This window comes from Crinia signifera, chromosome 4 (assembly GCF_055691185.1).
Source record: "Crinia signifera chromosome 4, ASM5569118v1, whole genome shotgun sequence".
In the NCBI taxonomy this organism is placed as follows: Eukaryota; Metazoa; Chordata; class Amphibia; order Anura; family Myobatrachidae; genus Crinia; species Crinia signifera.
In genome coordinates, this window is record NC_139220.1 from 287,804,147 (window position 1) to 287,822,239 (window position 18,093).

The 18,093-nt window shown below is 42.3% G+C and overlaps 1 protein-coding gene across 5 annotated transcripts in view; it reads left to right on the forward strand.

Moving 5' to 3' along the window:
- BRD4 (bromodomain containing 4) overlaps positions 1-12,815 on the forward strand; it is a 52,748-nt gene extending 39,933 nt beyond the window's left edge. For all 5 annotated transcript variants that reach the window (XM_083184918.1, XM_083184920.1, XM_083184919.1 and 2 more), the window contains 10 exons: positions 2,356-2,466; positions 2,881-2,933; positions 3,626-3,923; positions 4,042-4,701; positions 4,820-4,929; positions 5,057-5,216; positions 5,576-5,703; positions 7,627-7,826; positions 8,563-8,755; positions 8,845-12,815. In XM_083184918.1, the coding sequence (XP_083041044.1) occupies positions 2,356-2,466; positions 2,881-2,933; positions 3,626-3,923; positions 4,042-4,701; positions 4,820-4,929; positions 5,057-5,216; positions 5,576-5,703; positions 7,627-7,826; positions 8,563-8,755; positions 8,845-8,916 (1,985 nt within the window). In that variant the 3' untranslated portion in view covers positions 8,917-12,815. The remainder of the gene's footprint in view (positions 1-2,355; positions 2,467-2,880; positions 2,934-3,625; positions 3,924-4,041; positions 4,702-4,819; positions 4,930-5,056; positions 5,217-5,575; positions 5,704-7,626; positions 7,827-8,562; positions 8,756-8,844) is intronic.
- Positions 12,816-18,093: the final 5,278 nt, after the last annotated feature.

The window sequence follows — 18,093 nt, forward strand, 5'->3', positions numbered from 1 at the left end:
TGTGGGGGGGGAAAGAGGGCTCCCCGGGACACAGGCAGCACAAGCTGCCCCACCGGGAGAGCTGGCAGGGGTCGCGGGTAGGGAGCCGCTGCACTGCTCGTGCATATGTAATGAGTGGAAGCAGTGAATATATGAATATGTAATGAGCGGCTCCCGCCTGCTGGCTGTTATGTGTAAAAAAAAAAAAAAAATAGCATGCCCCTTAACAATTTTTTTTTTTTTTTTTTTTTTTTTAACACCAAATAAAAAAAAAAAAAACTTATTTTAAAAGATAACATTCCAGGTCACCTTAAAATCACTCTGAAAGCAATTCGCCATCCTAGCATTGAATACACTCACGGCGAATGTAAGTGAAAATCCCATTAAAAAACAACAGCGACTTGCAGCGAGCATGAAACGGAGAACTGGCCCGGCATTCACTGCTCGCTTTCAGCAAACATTGAATAGGGGGAATCAGATTTTCAGTGAAAAAGATTCACCGGAAAGCGTGAAAACAGCCCGATTCGCCGAAAAACACGGTGAATCGGGAGCGTTGAATACTGCCCACAGAATAAAGTGAAATAATTAGCTGCTCCTGTGAATATATTAAAATGTGTCTGAGTAATGAATGCACCTGTCGGGTGACCTGGAAAACGTGAACTGAGTGGGGGTCCTGAGGACAGAGCTTGAGAACCCCTGGGATAGCCGGATTTGAAATAAAAAATTTTTTTTGCAATAAAGTGCAGAAGAACATGAGTTTTTTTTACTCCCAATGTTTTATAGGGCATAATGGGATACTCCTATTCTAGTTCAAACTTGTAACATTCGGCCTATTGACTGTCTGTCTTTCATCTGGACACCTCTTCACACAAAGTCCTACTTTTAGCCAAAGGTACTGTCCTGGTTCCACCTCAGTCAGGATATTGTCATTGCTACCTTTTGGTCAGGGTAGTCTTCTGAAGTTGGGAGGGATTCCTTGTCTTTTTGGACATAGTCAGGGCCTAGTCACCACCTAGAATTACAGTTAGCATTTGGGCAGGAAGTATATTCTCTTAGCATCTGCCTAATCACAGCATTGCCTTGACTGTGAAACAGGATTCCTCATTATGAAGGACAAATTTCCCCAGCACCAGAGTCCAGTGCAGTGCGCTTTACACAACTCTAGCCTAAATGTGGATTTGAGCATGGTGATCTAAGACTAGCAGCTCAGTCCATGAAACGCCCAACAGACTGTGGGCCAGGTGTATTAAGCCTGTTGAAGTGATAAAGTGAAAGGTGATGATGATGCAGCAGCCAATCACTGTCTGAGCAGACATATTGCTATTTGGATTAGTTCAGTAAGTTGACAGTCCTATTTTGGAGCAAGGAATACTGTTCCTGAAAATATGAGGACACCATCAACCAGATTGGTTAGAGGCTTCTGTAGTCGTGGGTTGCCTCAGCTGATAAGCTGTGTCCATTGGCCAGCAAGTCTTCTGTTGATAAATGCACACACTTTTATGGTCTGAGTGTTTTACATGTAGGCTTTGGACAGCAGGTGCTAGTACGTTTATGTAATCTTACCATTTTAGGAGGGGCCAGTTTTGTGAGTTCCTAATGGTTCCAGTGTCCCCGATAAGATTTTTCTTTTTCTTCTCTGAATTAATTGAACACTGGATACCCTACCTTTTTTAGGTTCTAGTTCTTGCCTTGATGATCAGGATTATTGTAAAAGGGTGCAGGAGGCAATTCAATCCAGATTGGTATTAACCGCCCTGTGAAGGAGGCTCTGGAGCTATTTATTTGACTGCACTATTAAGCCCAAACCAGAGGATTTATTCTCATACTCCTGCTTAGTTGCAAGTAGAAATCTAACTAAACTAGTGCCGCAATGCGGGTTTCTGCCTTTAGTGCGGCGTAAACAGCAGAACAGTCGAACGTAAGTTGGAGAATGCCAGTTACTTTGACTTTACTGCAGGATTGAAGGTGCGGAAACTGTGGCATCGTCCGACTAAGTGCAGGTTGCTGTGCTTACAATTGAAGCACTTCGGGACCTCCTTTCTGGTGCTGTTAACTCTCCGCTGTATTGAATTTCCTGTCCTCATGTTGCCTTTTTTGCTTTCTCCCCCACCTGTTCCAAGTCGGTAAATGATTCTCTCACAGACCAGGGGATAAAGCGGTAAAGGAGGTCTTAAAGTTCTAGCTCCTGTCTGAGCCTGTCCTCCTCAGAGAAAATGGCTTCTAATGAAAGTGTTTTCATGTTTATTACATTAAATCTGAAAAGTGTACATTTGTTCTGTGTTCCATTCAAAGAAAATTAAGAATAGCTGTTATTTTTTATTTTTGTTCTTACCAGTTTTCCTTCACCTACTTAACTTTTTTTTTTTATATTCACAGACAAACTAGAGGCTCCCACATCTGTCTCCGGTAAAGTAAAAGGTTTTTCTACTTCTGAGTCGGAAAGTTCTAGCGAGTCCAGCACGTCAGACAGTGAGGATTCCGACCCAGGTTAGACTTTCAACACAGACGGTATAGACCTTTAGTAAATGAAGCAAAGCGATTTTCACTTTGTATGCTACATGGGTTTGAGGCAGATTCAATCCAGAGTAAGCTGCCGCTGAAAGATCGCATTGTACAGATGTCTGCCATTGACAGTAGGCAAACTCTGCTTACTCTTCCATAGGCTGTGAGCTGAGTCTGACTTTAGTTGATGCACGGAAGCTGCTAGAAATGGGCAACGGCAACTTCTGTGCTCCATTGACTCTGCCCCATTGAACATTTTCACCACTGGGTTGTAAAGTGGCCTGAAATCTTCCTTGGAGAATATCTAGAAGTGGAATGACCAAACATGGTCAGCGATTGGAACCAGGGATAGGGTATATGAGTAGTAGGCGTAACTAATCTGGTCTTGTATCATTACAGAAATGGCCCCAAAACAGAAGAAGAAGAGTCACTCAGGGAGAGAGTCTAGAAAGGTAATCCTCCAAGCTGCCATTTGCACATGTGATGAAATGCCAATGCCACATTGTATTCTATGCTTTTAGGAATTGGAGGACATTAAGGTTACAGCCTCGGGCTGTCCCAGGGGACCTACCCTGTACCCATACAGAATTGCTCATGGAGCCATTGTTGAATCGTACAGCAGCATAATGTGACCTTTTCTCAGATGTATGTCATGCAAAGAATGCTCAGCAATAAATCCATGCTGGGCAGGGACTTCTGGTAAACAGCCGGGAAAACATGACGCTCATTGGGGTAAATTTACAAAGATCGGAGTTCTAGTGAAGATGCTATATTGCCCATAGCAACCAATCCGATTCTACTACTTATTTAGCACCTTTTAGAAGGCAATAGATGGAATCTGATTGGTTTCTATGTGCAACATCCCATCTTCAATAGAACTCCCATCTTAGTAAATGTACCTAATTGAATCACACTGTTGCCGGTTCTTGGACTACCCTTCTATGAGCTTGTTATCTGTGACATAAGTAGAGTATGCAGACTTTGACAGTGCACAAATATCCGCTTCTTGTTTTAACATGTATAAATAGCCCGGGTTTATGTGTAATGTAGAAATCATTCTGATGATTTTTTACATTTTTTTTTTATTTTATTTTTTTATTTTTTTACATTGATTTTTATTTATTTATTTTTCTTTCTTTTGCAGAATCACCATCAACCGCACCTTCCACAACAGTCTCTTGCCCCACCTCCTAATGTGCTCAAGCCACCTTCCCCCATTCCCCCACCCTCCTACCCTCCTCCTCCTAGCCTGGAGACTTCCCACCCATCTCTCCATCACCCTCTGCATCCCGCTAGTGTGTTTGAAGCAGTGACTGCTCACTACGGGCAGGCAGGTCTGCACCTACCGCCACCTGATCTTCCATCGCACCTCACAGGTGGTCAGCCAGAACGCTGCTCTCCGCCTCATCTCAACCAACATGCCCTTGTTAGTCCTCCTCCAGGTAAGACCCATGTAGTTCTGTGGTATAAGCGAGGGAGATTAGGGAGACTTGCTTTTGGGGATCTGGGAACAATAAAGAATTAAACAGTGATACTAATTTGTCGTTTTTGTTTTTACAGCTCTGCACAACACCATGCCCCAGCAACCCTCGCGCCCCTCAAATCGTGCAGCCGCCCTTCCGCCTAAACCTGTTCGCCCACCATCTTCCTCCCCACCACCACCACCACCTCCAACGCATCACCAACCTTCCCTTCATCCCCACCGACATCTTCCACAGCCCCCTCATGCTCTTCTAGAAGACGATGATCCACCTTCTCCTAGTGACGACCTCTCTTCTTCCCCTCTTCAGCTTGGCTCTGCACATATGGCTCTTTACCTACAGCAGTTCCAGAAATCACAGCAGCCTCCTGCCCACTCTCCGCTCCAGCCACTCCTTACCTCTGTCAAAGTGCAGAACCAAGTACCGCTGACTGCTCCATCACAGTCAGTGCGGCACCTCCAGAACCTGCCTTACCCTTCATCCTCTGTGAGCTCTGCTCCCCCTCCTCCCCCTCCCCCATCATCCCATGTGCACCAGTTGCAGACACCACCTGCAGCCTCCCAGCAACAGCCAGCCGTGCAGGTACCTCCCCCACCCCAACAGCATCACCCAACTCTACAAAGCACGTTAACTGCTACACACCAACAGCTAGTGCAGCACCAGCAGGCTAAGCCCCAACAGGTGATCCAACACCACCATCCTTCACCACGGCAACAGAAACCAGAGCCGTACCCTGGAGGTGAGGCTATAAACGAATATATTTGGGAGAGGGTGAAAGGAATGAATGACTGAGTTCTGCATGTGTGTACAGTTGACCCCTTAATTTATCCCCCCTTTCCTTACTGGCTTGTTTTTAGGTCATCTGCGGGAGGCCCCGTCTCCCCTCCTACTCCATTCGCCTCAGGTTCCTCCATTTGCAGGACTGGCACACCCACCCTCACCACAGACTGGGCAGTCCAAAAAGCAGGTAAATTATTCACGCTCTCCCTTTTTATTTGTGTTTAGTATTCATTTGCTCTGGTTTTTTTCTTTACCATGCTCAACGTTTTATATTTGAAACCATCCCTTTTTTGATCATCTTGTCTGTCCCCAAGGAAATGAGAGGTTCGTCAGTGTTGCAGCCTCAGCCGTTGATTGTGAAAGATGAAAAGCGCCATTCGCCCTCGTTGCGCCCAGAACGCTTTTCACCTGGCATGCGGAGTGAAGCCCACAAACTTTCAGAGTCTCTAAAAGTTTCCGGCCATATACCATCCCGTGAGTGTTCCGATGTGAACTTGTGTTGTGGAAAGAATTTCATCTCTCTGAAGCCAAGTTTGTCTCTGCCGCTCAGTTGTGTGATACTTTGTTGTCTGCAGGTGGAACTGTGTGCTAAGAGTTGTATAGATAATTTGCTAGTTAAATGCTCTCCATAAAATAGCAGCAGCACCATCTGCAGGTTGTAGGAGAATGTACTTCAGCCCATCATATTTCAAGGAACCGCTTGTAGAGATTCCATGTAAGTGACATTACCGGGAAGTCTTATTTGCAGAAACAGAATAATCATTTTGTAGAAGAAACGCTTCATTCTATAATCTTATATACCTTCTTCTCATGCAAAGTCTTTCCTTTCCAAGGGCCAGACATGAAACCCATTGATGGAGGGCGTCCGGTAAGACCTCCTGATCAGGGCATCACCTCCCAAGTGGTACCTGAGAAAGAGAAGCAAAAACAGGAGCCAAAGACACCCGTGGCCCCCAAAAAGGTAGCTATTCCCACCCCCTCCCCCCATCTCCCTAAATACAAAAAAGCACTGCTCTACAACAAAACACACAATGCTCTGATGCACCATAAGTAAGAATGTATAGATATATAATTATACCCCTTTTACACCGCATCCGGGTTACTGACGTTGATGACTTATCAACCCAGGTCGAGGTGTGAAGCACCAAAGCTTATAACCTGGCATTTTGAACTGGGTCACGTTCACACTATGGAAGAGGCAGAGTTTGGAGAACTCGTCCACTCCAAACGCTGCCCCCAATGACTGAACCCCGTCCCCCACTGAAATTAGCGACCTTACTTATTGCTGGTCAACTGTGCAAGCTAAAACCTCACGGGACGGCCCAGTGTCCAAATCCCAGGTACGACCCGGCATTTGGGATGTGAAAGGCGTATACTAGATTAAAGTAGGCACTCATGCTGCAGATATCTCTGACAAGAAGCTAGAAGTCTCGGAAACATAGTTGAAGAGTGCATAGCCAAATTGTATTAAGGAAGGTCCAAGTCAAGTGGTTTTTGGTTTTGTGTATACACAAGCACAAGGTGTTGCCATGGCATATACTTTATTTTGGTTGCGCAATAGCATTCTCTTATTGCAGTCCTCCTGTGTGATGAACTTGTCTTGTTAAAGGTGCCAACTGCTGCCCTTCCAGATTCTGTTACTAAACCTCTAATACAGACAAGTGGAGGCTTAGCCCATAGGAACCAATCAGACTTTCTAGAATTTAATACAGAAATGATAGCTAGAATGATTGGTTGCTATGGGCTACTCCACCACTTGTCTGGTTTCTAAGCTTTTAGTAAATCTACCCCGTCTCCTTTTTGAAAGTGATCCTATTGTGCAGTTTCCCACGCACACCTCATCTTTAGCTCCCTGAATATGAGGAGCATTGACCTAGGGGCTATAATCACTAGCTTTGGATCTTCCAGTGTTGCTGTAATCTAGGAAGACCATGTTAGACTTCTTATAAAAGTCTTCTCCATATCAGCCGCAGAGATTTATGGTGACCAGAACAACTCCTTGACATTATTTTGAATATGGTGCCCTCAGAACTTAGCATGTCTTGAAATATATTTCTTATGTCATCCTACACGCCAATACAGCCCTAGATTCTGCCAGGTTAGCAGCCATATCCTGGTGGGTCATTGTCTCAAGTATTAGTCCATTAGAGATTGCTTCCAAAAGGTCTACTCTGCCTTTTTCAGTGTGGGCTGGTACTGGAGAAGGTAATGGTGACTCAGACAGGGAGAATCACTAGGTAACTGCGATTGATGAGCACTTTCTGCTACTGTGTAGTCATTGGACTAATCGGTAGAGTTGCCTCCAGGAGCTGTGCGGATTGGAAGGTGTCTCATAGTGGTTGGTCCTTCTATTCTTCTGGTTATGTTTGGTATCCAACTCCTAGCTGCGTGCTATTGTCAGTCATAGATGTTCAACAGCCTTTTTGAAGTTGCCTTGTTACCTATGGAGCAGGTGTGCTTTGTGTTGGACTGCTGGATGCTACAATGTCTGATTGTTTTCATAACCTCAGACTTTGGCTTTTACTGTCCTTTTGAATTTATGCTAAGCTAGATTGGAGATAAAACTGCAGCAGTATAAAAGACCACCACTTGGTGATTTTTAAATAGTGAAAATTTGTTGGTCTTCTAAAATATAATTTTTTTTGTTTAAGCATGAATGACTAAAATGTGAAATGGAAAATAACTCAGGCGGTTGAACTAACTGTAATGGTTTATAGGAAGTTTTGTCTACTTGCAGTTTTTTTTTACAGTTTTCAGCAAACTATATATGTTATATTTTTATAATTCTTTTATGATTTTAAGTTTTGTGCTATAAAACAATGTTCTGAACCTTTTACTGAGCTACTTCCGTCAGCCTGTTGTAACTGATCACTGTCCTCTCCAGGATCTTAAAATTAAAAACATGGGCTCTTGGGCCAGCCTGGTGCAGAAGCCGCCGGTGACACCGACTGCGGCTGGGAAGTCCTCCAGCGATAGCTTTGAGCTTTTTAGGCGCGCAGCTCGAGAAAAGGAGGAGAGAGAGAGAGCACTGAAATTGCAGGCTGAGCAGGCAGAAAGGATGCGCAGAGAACAGGACAGAATGAGGTAAGACTCTCTGGTGGGCTCAAGACTTGTTTGTATTGTGGTATTGTAGAATTAATGTCAACAGCATCATCAATAAACCAAGCTAATGGGGCCTACACATGTAGCGATAGATATACAGACAATTTCTGAGCGATTTTTACTTAATTTAACTACATCGCTCAGAAAATGGCCCTACGTCGCTGTGCGCTGAGCCATCTAGAACCCCTCAGAACGCTCAGCTACGTGTGTAGGCCCCATGAGTGCAATATGAACTACTGATTTGGACTATATAGTCCATATAGGTAGAAAACCTAGTATATATTGCACTGTGTGTATACAGTTTTGTGCTGGGTTGCTTTGGCAAGAAAGAATACCGTAGAGGCAGCACAGTTTTTGGACTAGAATGTGTACAATATAAATCAGAGATGACCAAACCTGTCCTCAATCTCTACAACCCATGATCTTACGTATAGTATAGTCAACATTGTACATGGCTAAAATTGCACAGTGTGTATAGTTGATATCGGTGTTTCTGGCCTCCTGGGATTTCAAGGGAAATCCTCCAAAGCCATGGCAATGTGTGTACGCACCCTAATGCGGTGTATCCACTGTCTTAACATGTGATCAGAATTTTACATTTTGTTAAATTAAAGATATACAGTACAAAGTGATAAAGACGATTCACTATTTCAGTGGTTGGTTGATGTAGCTGTTGTAAAAGGAAGCATTATTACAGTGGGTATTGTGCACACATCAGGTCTCGGGAAGATGACGATGCGCAGGAGCAGGTACGGAAAGCGCACGAAGAGGCGCGTAGAAGACAAGAGCAACAACAGCATGTGCAGATTGCTCTTCCTACAGCTCCTCCCCCTGCACAGAGCTCTCAACCAATCATGGATCAGAGAGAGATGGAAAGGAAGAGAGAGGAGGAGAGAAGACGACGACGGGCGGTAGGTGGCATTTATTGGTGCGCAGAGAGTATGGCCCATTGCTTTCTGTAACTATAATAAGCCTTTTTGTTTTTTCTTTCTTTCCACAGATGACCCCATCCATAGACATGAATTTTCAGAGTGAACTAATGGAGATATTTGAGCAGAACTTATTCTCTTGAGACTTCAATCTTCTCACCGTCACCTCCTCCACCACTTTATTCTCCACAGCTCAATCCCTTCATCTCCACGTTTTTTTATTTTAATTTTAAATGTCACAATGGGGCAAAAGGGACACCACCCCACGAGAGAGACGCTGACATTCATGCCCTTCATGTGTTTTTATCCCAGCTCTTGTAAACTGAAACATGGAGTCTCCGGAAGTGATAATGATGAAAGTGAGGAGATGTTCGGCTTAAGTTTGGATCATTGTGCAGTAAATGCTCCTTATGTCACCCCCTCGTGTAGAGCGACTTGGAAGATCACAGACTCTTGGGGGGTGTTCATGGTGACACAAAGTCTCTGTAACCCCCTTTTCTATGAGAAGTGGGGAGGAGCACTCTGCAGCGAATGAGCTTGTGTACAACATGTGCTTGATTGTGTTAGGACTGAGAGGGCTGCAGAACATTGCTCATTGTGTGTGCAAAAAAATCACTTCTGCGCGTAGGGATTACTGGTGTATATAATCCAATTGGTCTGTAGGCAACTTGCAGCTCCCGTGGGCCTGTTTAACCTTGTTTATATATATATATATATATCCCGTCACTCATACACCATTCTGCCATTGCACATTAAAGTTTTAATTGTCGAGTTCCGAGGAGAGATGCAAAGCAAATGTATGTCTGTAACGTAGTACATGCATGCTTCATGCTATAGAAAGTGTATGTAAGTGCGGAGCATTTTTTTTAAAGTAACATTGCTGATATATAATGGCTTAAATATGAATTGCAAAAATAATAATATATATATATATATATGATCCACTACAAAAAAAAACTTGGTTAATAACTTTGACATTAGCTGGATTTGATATAGAAATGGTGCCATCCCATTGAACACAGAATGCTCTGCACAGATCTATGCATCTTCTATATGTGCTAGTATGCATGCATCACGTTCTGTGCCTGATCTTACAATGTTGGCTGCATTTCATATACCATGGAAACCCCTGTTTTAGACCCATCTATTTTTGTACACACATTTCTATGTGCCTGCAATGATTGTATTACCCTCTCTTCCCCCAGCAGCTGTACATCCTGTCTGTGTGTGTGTGTGTCCTTGTACACCCAAATTGCTCTTGAAACTCAGGTATTAATTCCCCTCTATATGGATGCTGAAACTGCTCAGATTACGTACCATATACAAATAATCAAACCTTATCACATAGCCCTGTACGCGCAGACACATTTTACATACTGCACTTTTCGTCACTGCTTTGTATATTGCTTACGTGTATACATGCTGACGAGCTGTATACGGCCACATACATGTAGTTGCATGAATGATATGGATGTATCTTTTTTTTTTTTTTTTTTTACTTTAATGTTCCCTATTCTACATCGTTTTCTGCTGGGCTGACCATTTCTTTGCATGGCTCCCGTCATTGGCTGCTGCAGCATCTCTACATCCTCTCGCGGGCATCCTATACATGTAGGGCAGTGCTAGTCTGCTTTGGCTGCCAGGCTCGGTTTCCGACAGGATGGTCCAACTGAAAAACCTGCAAGTGGCTTGGTGTAGAGCCCAGGGTTAGGGTTACAACTGTGCTAGTGGCCCTTGGGACTGTACATGTTTAATATACACTGTAGCAGCTTCTACATTGTACATGCAAAGATGGCTCCCCGCGTCATGCTGTGAAGTCTTGGGAGTCCAGCAGCAGTGAGCTGCTCACACACAATCCAATACTCTGCAGGACCCCTACGCCCTCCCACTATAGGCACTGAAGTAATGCCAAGCAGATGTATGTGTAGTGCGGGCCCAGTGTGTGTGTGAGCACGTGCGTGTGTGTGGTGGGGAAGGGAGGGGGATCTTTAATTGTTCTGATCTCGGTTTAATACCCTGTTAATTTGATAAAAACTCACCTTCCCCTCCGGCTGTCCTCCTCCTGTCTCTGTAATTTTACTCCTTTTTTTTATTTTTTATTTTATATAAATATATATATAATTTGAACTGTTTAAAAAAAAGAAAACACAAAAAAACTAAAATCCTTTGTGCCATAAGCTCTGTTTCCTTTTATCCTTCACATCTCTCCTTTGTTGTCTCCCCCCTTTTTTTCTTTTTTTTTTTTTTTAGATAGAGGCCTGTCCCAGCCCCTCCCATATTCTGAGCAACAGGCACAGAAGTCTGTGTTGTAACTGATTTCATGCAATAAAGTCTTTTTTTTTATTATATTTTCATTTCATTTTACTTTTGCTGCATATATGAAAAAATATTTATGTTGGTTTTGACCCCTTTGCCTTTTGTTGCCCACCTTTTTAACTCCCACCCATCGTCCTCTGTAATATCCTGCGGGAGGTTGCTCTCTTCCATGTGGGGTGTTGGTGGAAATGGTGAAGGGTGCGGGGATTGACTATTTGGCAATATCAGGGGCTATGTAACATTTGTGGGGGTTCTACTTGTTCAGTATTTACAAAGTGAAGAAGGGTTTATGTGATGCTCTGCAGGGGTGAAGATCTCTGACAAACACTTTAGAGGTAAAGTTGAAAGATGTGTACAGAACAGACGCGTTTAATACATTCAGTCTAGCAGAACGCTACACTTGATCAATGTAGTTTTTGCTGTATTTGCTCTGAATATTTATTTTGAGGAAATGAGAAGAGAATCTCCGTTCATCTGCCAAGTACTCTGGGATAACTGGGAGATTTCTACTGCTAGGGTTGATGGGCTTTTCTGTGTGTCTGAAATCACAGCCCAGTTCCTCCATGCATTATGCCTATTAAACAGTGTTTCAACTATCCTCTGGACACCTTTTTCTAATTGCCTTACTGCCCTCTTGTGGCTGCATTCTAATATTACTCCAGTTACGTGATCCATTTGATTTTAGGAGACTGCTTAAAACTTCATATGCCAAGTGTTGATTTTTTTTTTTTTCCCTTCATATTTTACCTGCAATCTATTTTTTACTGACACCTCAAATACAAAACAAGTTCTATCCACTAACAAAGGATGCTAAACATTCTATGTATTAAAAGTAATCCATCTTTGTTAGAGCTCTTGCTGAATTAAACAAAGGAAACTCGTCTGACAGAGACTTTCTTCAAAATGTATTGCTAAAGACTCGATCGAGCAAGTATTCCGATTCCTTTTCTCCCTTCTCTAGAAGCTATGTATTTGCAGAATAACGTGTATTTCTAGTCTGCATATTTTTCAGTAAAATTACATAAACGACTTTATAAATGGTATATTTTCAGTTTTATTCCTTTCAGGTTTTTTTTTTTTTTTTAATACAAAAATACCTGTCAAATCTTAGTCTACAGCAAATACATATGTAATATAATAAGCTCAGTATTGTTCTGATTGGAATAATGTGATCATAGGCTCGTAGTATACTGGTCTTACAAGTTAATGTCTCCTGTTCCTCTATAGATGTAGACCTAGAATTACCATCATTGTAGAGATGTTCGTTGTATTGGCTCTGGGTTTTCTAGGTAAAGGGCAGTGTGCAAATTGTGTTGCTCAACTATTAGATATGTCTGACCTCATTTGCTCAGGGCGGTTTGAGGCCCATCATAGCTAAACATTTTTGCAGTAGCTTCTGAGTGTTATGGGCCCTACACATAGGGCCACATTCAGGCCTTTTCTGAGCGATTTTACGAAATCGCTCAGAAAATGCCGGAAGACGCATGTAAATCTGAGTGTAGAGCGTGCAGTGCGCGGCCCCACTGGTTTGAATCCTGTGGCGATTAATAACCTGCATGCACGGTCGGGGCCAGTGTTCTCAACTGAGAACCCGGACACTGACACCTCTCTCTGCAGCTCTGTGTGCGGGAGAGACTGAGCGTTCTGAGGGAAGTAGCTTCACGCAAAACACTCGGCGGCCTGTGTGTAGGGCCCACAACTGCCAATTTGTTTGCTTTATCGACTTGTCATTTAAAAAAAAAAAAAATTTGCCTGTAAGTTATTAATGTTTCTTAAATAGGCTTTTATTTTAAATTGCTATTTTTCTGCTAGATTAGACAAATCTTTTCTTATATATAATTAGTGTATTTAAGTTATTTTTAAGCATTTCTCCAAACAAAGATCTATGTAGATAATTTTTTCTAAGCCGCTGAAATATTAGATACATGTATTGATTTTATCTTTAAATGTATTTATTTCTTTAGGTTTTTTTTTTCGTTTTTTTTTTTTTTTTTTATTGCTATCTCTGTCGGGTGATCGATCCTATTTGGATTGTTTATACAGCCTTACCCTAAGGGCGACTTCATTTTTTTTTTTAGTGAACACATTTACCTGACATTTTAAATGCAATCATATAATTAAAGAACAGTAAAGGCCCATACACACTATAAGATTGTTACCAATCTGGATGGTTGGAATGAAAATCTGGAAATTTCTGGGAACAAATTACAATCAACCGTTTGCTTCCAAACACTGGAAAATGGACAAAAGCAGTCATCTGCATACATTGATTTAACATTTTGACTGTAGGATAAATATTTGTCTGTTTTCCATCTTTAGGAGCAAATGGTCAATTGTCGTTCGCTCCCAACAATTTCCAGATTTTCATTCCAAGCAACAAGATTGGTAACATAATCTTCTAGTGTGTATGGGCTTGAAGAGATCATCTTCAGCGGTAGCCAGATGCAAGTATCTTAATAATAATTTTGAGAAGATTATTAAGGCTTTGCCCAATTTTACAGACAATCTAATTCATTTCTGATGACAGAAAATCCTGAATTTTGCTTAGAGCAATAAATCAGATTTATCTCTCTACACCGACCCCCCCCCCCCCCCCCCCCCCCCCATGGAGCTTAACCATTTTTATATTTGCACGAGCTGATCTCCCCACGTTCTTTCTTAACTGATTGTGGTGTTTAACATAACCATTCCCATTTGGTCGGCATAATCTTGACAGGTCAAAGTTTGCCAATTTTGTATTAGATTTTCAGGGTTTTTAATAAAAAAAAAAAAAAAACTTGGACAGTGTTAATCTAATTTGTTACATATCTAATCCATCAATGATTAAGTGAGCAAATTGAAAATGACATGCAATACAAATTGAAAATTACGTAGAAGAAAAATGAAACGGTTTTGTACAGCTGGCAAGGTAACTCGTCTAGCACTTTCCTCAGAGGAGCAGTACATTTCATCTGATCTGTTAATTGTTGCTTTTAGGTTGGAGCCCTGTCTGTATCCTTCACTAGGAAATAATCTTTCAATTTCTCATTTTCATATGGTGCCTGGGTTGCACTTTTTATTTAACCTATTTTTTTTTCCATCCTATTCTGCTGCCAGATAGACCCTGCAGAGCATCACAAATTGAATTAAATACGAAATACCAAATTTATATCAAACCACATGTATCACGGCTTGTATTACCATGTTCTTATAATTAAAGACTGTCTGTGAATTTAAGAAATAAATAGAATTTTTACTCTAAAAGATGTGTAGATTTTACTTGTAATAAACTGATTTCCTGGTATTTCACTTACAAATACAAATTCTTTGATCTCCGAACATCCACCCACTCTGTGTGCTACAATTCCAATGCTCTGTACAACCAGCTTTTTTTTTTTTGCTATGAAATAAATCCTAAATCGGACCATTTTCGTGTGGACAAGTTTCAGAAAAAGTTGCCGTATTAAGATTATTTTTCTTTTTTAATTATATAAAGTGGGTGACTATTACCTTTTTTTGCAATTGGATTTGATCAATATCCTTCACTGTCTACATGGAAAGCACTGAGATCTGATTACAGAAATGAAATAACAGGATGTTCTAATGAAATCATTTCCGTTTTAATTTCTGAACAAAATTTGCGTCCTCTGGGACAGAGTTGTGGTGCCCAGCTCTGGTAATACATGTAGAAAAGGAATCCGTTGAATACTCCCTACCCATGTGTTTTTCCTAAAATTGTGTGGAGGGATGCTTCATAAATAGGTATAAACTTTTGTTTTTGTTAAAAAAAAAATTTGAGATGCGATTGGGAATTATGAAAATGTGTTATTTAAGGGGGTTTTTATGCAACATTGTGAATGAACACTTTGAGACTGTAGGCTTTTCTGTTACAGTAATCGACAGTTTGTATTTGTAATAACTTCCTCAACCAACTAATTTATTTTTGTTTTTTATTTTGCACTGAAGTATTACGCTATGCCTTACTTCGGTGGCCTAGTTCAAATGTAGTTTACCTATTAAGCTGCCTGGCAGAGGCAATATGAATAGCTGTTCACTAAGTAGAGAGGAGTGTGCCCTTTGGTGTCCTTGATCTTGGCAGGTGTGTGTGTGTGTGTGTGTGTGTGTGTCTGTATACAGTTGCTAGCTAAGGGGCTTGCTGTAATGCCAACATCCAAAAGTATCTCTCACGCTTGCGCGTCCTTTGCCAAGAATGGATTGTGTGTGCCCAATTCGGCGGTGTATGGTGTGCCGAATTGGTGTTTTCTTGTGGGTACTTGTAGGTTGAATAAAGACTTGGTCCATAAAGTTCAACCTTTTGTTACCAGTTATATCACAATGTTGTGTTTGTATACGATGGCACTTGCAGGTTGTATCGATTCCATCCCTGGCATGGCTATATGTACAAAGCCGAGGCACTACACTGCTGTAAAGCAGTTACAAGGAGATTATCTACCATAAAGACCCTGACATTGCCTTCAATAACTGAAGAGCATCCTTTCCAGGTAAGCCTTTATTGGGGGTGCATTCTTGGAAGATCATATAAATTTAGTCCCATAAGCCTTTCCTCCTTGTACCTTCAAAACCTGCGGGAAAGAAGAGAACCAGCAAATGTATTGTGTGCTTATGCAGCATGTGATATGGCTTCAGCGCATTGGTTCCCAAATGTTTGAGTCACAGCACCCTAGTATATTATCTTTTTTTATTTTTCCAAGTCACCCCTAGGTGAGACATTTTTAAGAAAATATAAAATCTTTAGGTTTGATTTATGTGGTGCTGCACGGGATTTTTTTCTGTTAGTCCACAAATTGTATGATTTGTAGCCACCAGCACTATTTTTGCCTGTTAAGGTGCCCATACACAGTACAATTATTGTATACAATTTGGACTAGATTGCATTGCATAGGTTTTGCGACAAGATCTAGTACAAAAAGTATATGCAGCATTAAGGTGAGTACACACGGGTGCGATTTCATGTAAAATCGCTGGGAATATGGTCGCTGAGCGACCATATTGCCAGTGATTTGTACCCGTGTGCACTGCCTAATGGTCGCAGGAGCATGCTCCTGCGACCAGCGGCTTTCCCCGGCGATCGCTGTGCCGGGAGATCAGCGTTGATCTCCCCAGCCCCGTGCCGCTGCTCCCTCCCTCCTCCCATCAAAGTGACAGCAGCAGCGTCTGCTGCTGCTGCGCTCCCCCTCCGCCCCGTAGCAGTGTCTCCTTTTCATCGCTGACAAAAGTATTGTGGGAAATAGGATTTATCCCTTGAACATAATTTTTAAATTTGGTGTTGGAATATCTGAGTGTGGGGTGCTTTCGTTTCTGGCAGGGATGTAAGCAGCTGTGTCTAGGATGAGCTCTGCTGCCGCCTGGCTTTAACACCCAAAACACGGCTACTTAGCCTCCACAGCGTTAACCCGCTCACCTCTCCCAGTTAGGCCATTCATTTAAGCGGCTTGCGCTGCTGTTTTCTGGCCTCAATGCCCTTCAAAAGACAGAGCCAGGAGAGAGCCCGCAGGGAATCCAAGATGGAGTCTGATGCCGGAGACACGGGTGGTACCATGCAAGATACACTGCTCGAGGGTGAGCTGCAAGGGGTGAGTGCGTCCTTATCATCCTCTGCATGCATGTAGGAGGAGCAGATTCTATTTACACCAGACTCCCGTCATGTACATATAATCTTTGTGTGGTGGGTTTGGCAGAATATTAAACAAGCATAAAGGTTTATATGATTTTTTTTTAAATGTCACACCGGTTACTGCAAGTCCCAAGATGTCTGTACTGATTTGGTGATAGAAAGGACTCACAGACTTGGGACACAGAACCCAAGAAGGGGCATGTCCACATGGTGTTCTATTCCAATTTCTTACCTTTCTGCACAAGGAGGCACTATGGCTGGTGTCACAGACTTACCGGTTGTTTCTCCAGATACGTCAATCTAAGTAGCACTGCATGTGACGTGGGGGTCACTTTGGACACATGGGGTCATACATATATATGGTACACTGCCACCAGCACATGCCCAGTTTAGCTCTTTGCTTGCAAGGTACGCTTGTACTCGGTACCTGAACCCACAATACAAGATACAAAAATAGATAACGTGGGCCTCACGAGGTCTTGAGTCATAAGTAACGCAGGATCAGAACTAGAAATGTTAATTATTTAATTCCAAGAATACTTCAGAGCTTTAGTTACAAAAATGTTTACAAAGATGATTAAGGATATTTTAGAATACAGAGTATGGTACAATCGCATACAAAAATAAAGGCGATAATTCAGAAGCCTAACTTACACACAAGTATAGCAAGCTGGTGAGGGGGGATTTCACAGGTCAAGATGTATGGCGCATCCGCAGCATGATTCTCTGATTTCCCCCAAAGAATGGACACAGATTATGGTGAGAGAAGGGTAGTTCTAGCTGCAGTTCCTCTCATCCCCTCCCACCTCCCAGAGTTTTAACCAACTCAAAGCTGGACACTGTAATGAATTTCCCCTCACACCCATGTACATGAGAGGGAGGGGGGGGGGGTAGTCCAGTGAGAAACTCCATTTTCCTTCTCGTAATCCCTGTGGTCAGGCTTGGTGGCTCTGGCCATAAAGTGTTTTTTTCCAGTTTATGGCCAAGAACATAGGGTACTTATATGTTAGTTGGGTGCCCACTAAGCGATTTGCTTAGTTTTATGCATCCTCTCGCCACGATTCGGGCTCGCTGTGCTCGCCACACTATATAAAATCAACTCCATGCCAACATGGATAGTGGGGATATGAGCATACTTACTATAGTGGGCACCCAACTAACATATAAATACTGAACATAGTCATGGTTCCAGGCACGCAATGTGATAACCTCTCAGCCCACTTGGGGTTATGTCCACAATATTTACAAACTAGAGGGGTTGGCGGCTCAATCCTAACACTTCAAATCTCTACATGCAACAAATGTCATAAGAGGCGAGCTATAACTTAATATGGACTGTGGACCTCAATACTAATTACTCATTCCACCTCTGCCAGCTTTCTCGTAATCT